The 3,987-nt window shown below is 38.9% G+C and overlaps 1 protein-coding gene across 1 annotated transcript; it reads left to right on the forward strand.

Annotated features, from left to right (window-relative positions):
* Positions 1-2,417: 2,417 nt before the first annotated feature.
* On the forward strand, positions 2,418-3,194 carry LOC139731376 (uncharacterized). Its single transcript, XM_071642267.1, has one exon. It carries the CDS (start codon positions 2,418-2,420, stop codon positions 3,192-3,194), a length of 777 nt encoding a protein of 258 aa, XP_071498368.1.
* The last annotated feature ends 793 nt before the right edge of the window (positions 3,195-3,987 follow it).

Consider the following 3,987-nt stretch of genomic DNA (forward strand, 5'->3'; position numbering starts at 1 on the left):
TCCGAACCATGGTCTGAAAACTTCTACATTTCTGTATGGCATTTTTGTGTTATTCCTATCTCTCGTGTTACACCATCTGTCTTCCTTTCTCACATAAAACGCAGTACATGTCTCTCTCTCTCTCTCTCTCTTTCTCTCTCATATCGTTCGACGAAACAATATTCTCCGGCTCTAAACTCATTTCCTATCTTGCCGCCAGCCCACCTGTAATTGAAGCCATCAATCACTGTTTGCCGGTCTAGGTAGCAAGCTGGAGTCATCATCTCATCTGCATCCGTCAAAATTATTCAGCGACGGCAGGATGAAATAAATTGATTTGCGTCTTTGTCAAAGAACGGCATTGATCCCTTGGATGTCAGGAAATTTTGGCGGGCTTTTAAAAGTGATGCGGTATCTTTTCTATTCGTCGGTTGCCTAGTTACGAAGTGTAACCAGCGACGGGAATTGCAGGCTGGGATTGCGTAATCATGATAAACTTGCTCATATCAAATCATTCTCATACTTCACGTCAGATAGAGTGTATGTTTTGGATTGTCCCCCCCCCCCCGTCCCCCATCCCCTATTTTGTGGAGATCGGGGTGACATTTCGGTGTTTCATAATATGAAGATAAGTGGGGTATACCTTCGTGCCTGCTATTGCCTTCAGAATCACGCAAGATTGTACACATAATGCAAGCAGGTAAAAGTGGGCATCGCGTGTCATGATTACTGATTTCCACGTGTTCACACTATCCCTCCCCCCCCCCTCTCTCTCTCTCTCTCTCCTTTTCTCTCTGTAAGTCATACTTTCGTAATTATTTTATGCAGTGAAAGTCGGTGCATGATTTATATTTCAATTACTTCTATGTTTTTGTGACTTTTCCTACGTTTGATATTTGATAAATGCATACACCTCGCACGGTCGAATTATACAGAACTATAGAACTACGTTCATTGATTAAAATCGTCGACATAATATTGCTTTGGTTCTACGGGTACATTTGATTTTTCTTTCCCCTCCCACTTTGTGCAGAATCTACAAATGAAATATTTGATGATTGTCTATAATCTCGTTAAAAAAAAACAACTTGAAATAATCAGAGTTGAATTGTATTTCTATTGTTGTGTGAAATTTATTTGCTTCAGAACGGTCTCATATTCAAGTAATGTGCAGTTTAATGCCCCGTCACTGTACAGGCATGCTAACCTGGAAACATTAAACTTCACATTACTTGAATATGAGACCATTCTGAAGCAAATAATTTTCACACAACAATAGATGTATAATGTACTCTTAAATGAATCCCACGAGGATTTAAACAATCATCCCCAGCATTCCCACTGATTCCCACTGATCACTTACTAGCCATCCCCTTTAACACCGGGATGTCACCTCAAGGGTGTTAGCATGGAAAACAGTCGTTATGGCAACGTCTCTTTGAGATGACTGCTTTATTAGGGTTCAGATTTTTCTATGATGAAGATAATTATAGTTTAAGTCACTGCTTTTTGTGTCCACAGCAGAATGAAAATAATGTTCGCTCTTGCAAAAGTATGAATAATGTAGTACCGCTTTCATCTATATTCCGAATTATTGGCTCTCTGTGTGATTATCTTGTCAGCATGGAACAAGGCGGTCGTCATGGCAACGTCTATGAGACGCCTGAATCACGACGTGTTTTTTTTTTTTGATAAATATTTTAGAGCTATAGGCTTCGTCGTACGGAAAGCCATTTGCCGTTGTTATCACGCAACGCAACTTTCCTTGTTACAAAGCAAGTGGTTTGCCATCTGCAGGTTTGGAAAGATGGCGCACAAAACTCCGAGCTGTGTCCAATACACAACAAACACAAGATACTTGCTCGTGAATATCTTTTTAAATAAAAAAAAGTTCCATATAAGTGAATCATTAAATCTAATATAAAAAACCGACAAGGGTATTTAACTGCAATGTTTTCTCGCTTTCTTCGAAGTCTGCCAATTATTTTGTGTACTTTTGTGTCTGTGTATGCGTCTATGTCTGTGGATGTATGCTTTGGTGTAAGGGAAATACACCACAGATTGTGAAGTGTCATTTAATAATAATGATAATAATAATAATAATGATAATAATAATAATAATAACAATAATAATAACAGTAATAATAAATAAATAGATAATAATAATGATAACAATAATAATAGTAAATAATAATAATGATAATAATAATAATAATGATAACAATAATAATACAATACATTTATGAGGCGCTTAATACAGATGTTTCTAAGCGCACAGTTTACTGGAAAAATTAATCTTTAGACCAAAATGATACAAAAATACAAAAATACAAATACAAAAATTAAAAAAAATGACAAAATTTGACATTTTGCTTTTCTCTCTCACTCTTCCATTACAGATTGTTTGAATTCTTAAGAGCATCATCACTTCATAAAGGATGGGTAGCCGCCCGACGCGCGTGCGCAGTGTAGACATTCAACCGGAAGGCATCAATGGAAAACTATCGATGGTCTCTGTGGACGAACTTCAGACTGAGAACTCTCAGCTCAAGAAGCGAATATCTGATTTGGAGCAGCTAAACGCAGACAAACTGATTGAGGAGAATGAGAGACTGAAAAAGCAAAACGAGGACTTGCGTAACGAGCTGGTGAGAGTCAAACAAGCCTCGGAGATGATTACATCGCATGCCATCGCGGTTCCCGTGAAGAAAAGCTCCGATCTGAGCATTCGTGATGGAAACCTTGACACCCTGTCGGACAACACGAACCTTACGCCGTCTCCGACCATTGAAAGGAGAATCCACAGCGATCGGAGCAGTTCGCCGGGCTACTCGTCGTGCAAGACGAGCCCGAATGTCAACGACGGCAGGAAGCGGAAAATAGACCCCAGTTCAATACTTCAGAGGATGAGTGATATCGATGCCTACGGACAGGGACTTCCCCTGGCTGATTCGGGACTCATGGTGAAGAACGTTCGTCGAACGCGGAGTCGGAAGCGAAAAACAACAACGACAGCGAGTAATGGATCTCCGACGAATTCCGAAGGAACAACGAGTCCCGCCGAGGTTTCACCAAACGTTGAAAAGGGTGAGCGAGACGTACCGAAATCATCCGAAGATGGACAAAACGATTCCGGAGTGCACACACACGACGTGGATTCCCATCAAACGGACGTCAATCTTAGTCCAGAAACAAATGATATTCTCATGACATGATGGCTACTAATCATCCATAATTACCATGATTACAAAGTGTATACTCTTGTGTTTTCGGCCAGGTCATCGAACAATATTTTTGACATTTGTTGAAAAGCAATGATGGCAACGACCACGTATAGCTGTCAGTTGGTCGGATGTTTTCGAGTTGCAGTACTCAGGTGACGTAAGGTCAAAATGAATATCTTTTATCTTGAAATTAAACAGTTTAGCATAATTATGTCTAACAGGAAAGTTTAGCTGGTTAATCTTCGTTTTGTTTGTTTTTAAAGAAATTTTTAACAAACTGTATAGTTGTAGTTCGTACCATGCCCCGGACGACTCCATTCCATGTCACGAAAATAGTTTGTTAACGCTACATGGATAAGAACATTGAAATTTGCTGTATCTATCACAGTACCGGTAATCATTAATTAGTTGATTAGTCAAAACGGATTCCTGTAATGAAGCACGTTTGTAATTTCTTACTAAGTGTTGCTCGTGGAATTCGAAACTTTTCTACGTGGAACACAAATTTATAAAAGAGAACTGATCAAATTCTATCAAAGATATTGTATTAATGTGTCGGTTAATAATGTATTCAACGAGTACAGTCAATGAACAAGTTTTTTCTACTTTGGATTTGTATATTTTGATACTACACGGAAAAAGTCAAATCCTCAATGTTTATTAATTGAGTAGATGTAATTTCCGATCTCGTTGCTGTCACTCATTTGGCCAGTGTTTATGCACACTGTCTCCTTCGTAAATCTGTAGCAGTGTTGATGTGACCATAAAAAGTATATTACACCTT

This window comes from Diadema antillarum, unplaced genomic scaffold (assembly GCF_040938485.1).
Source record: "Diadema antillarum isolate AM-2024a unplaced genomic scaffold, OU_Dant_1.0 seq00000368_RagTag, whole genome shotgun sequence".
Classification (NCBI taxonomy): Eukaryota; Metazoa; Echinodermata; class Echinoidea; order Diadematoida; family Diadematidae; genus Diadema; species Diadema antillarum.

What these genes read in the sequence shown, in the direction of transcription:
- LOC139731376 (XM_071642267.1), top strand. Translation starts at nt 2,418, where the DNA reads ATGGGTAGCCGCCCGACGCGCGTGCGCAGTGTAGACATTCAACCGGAA.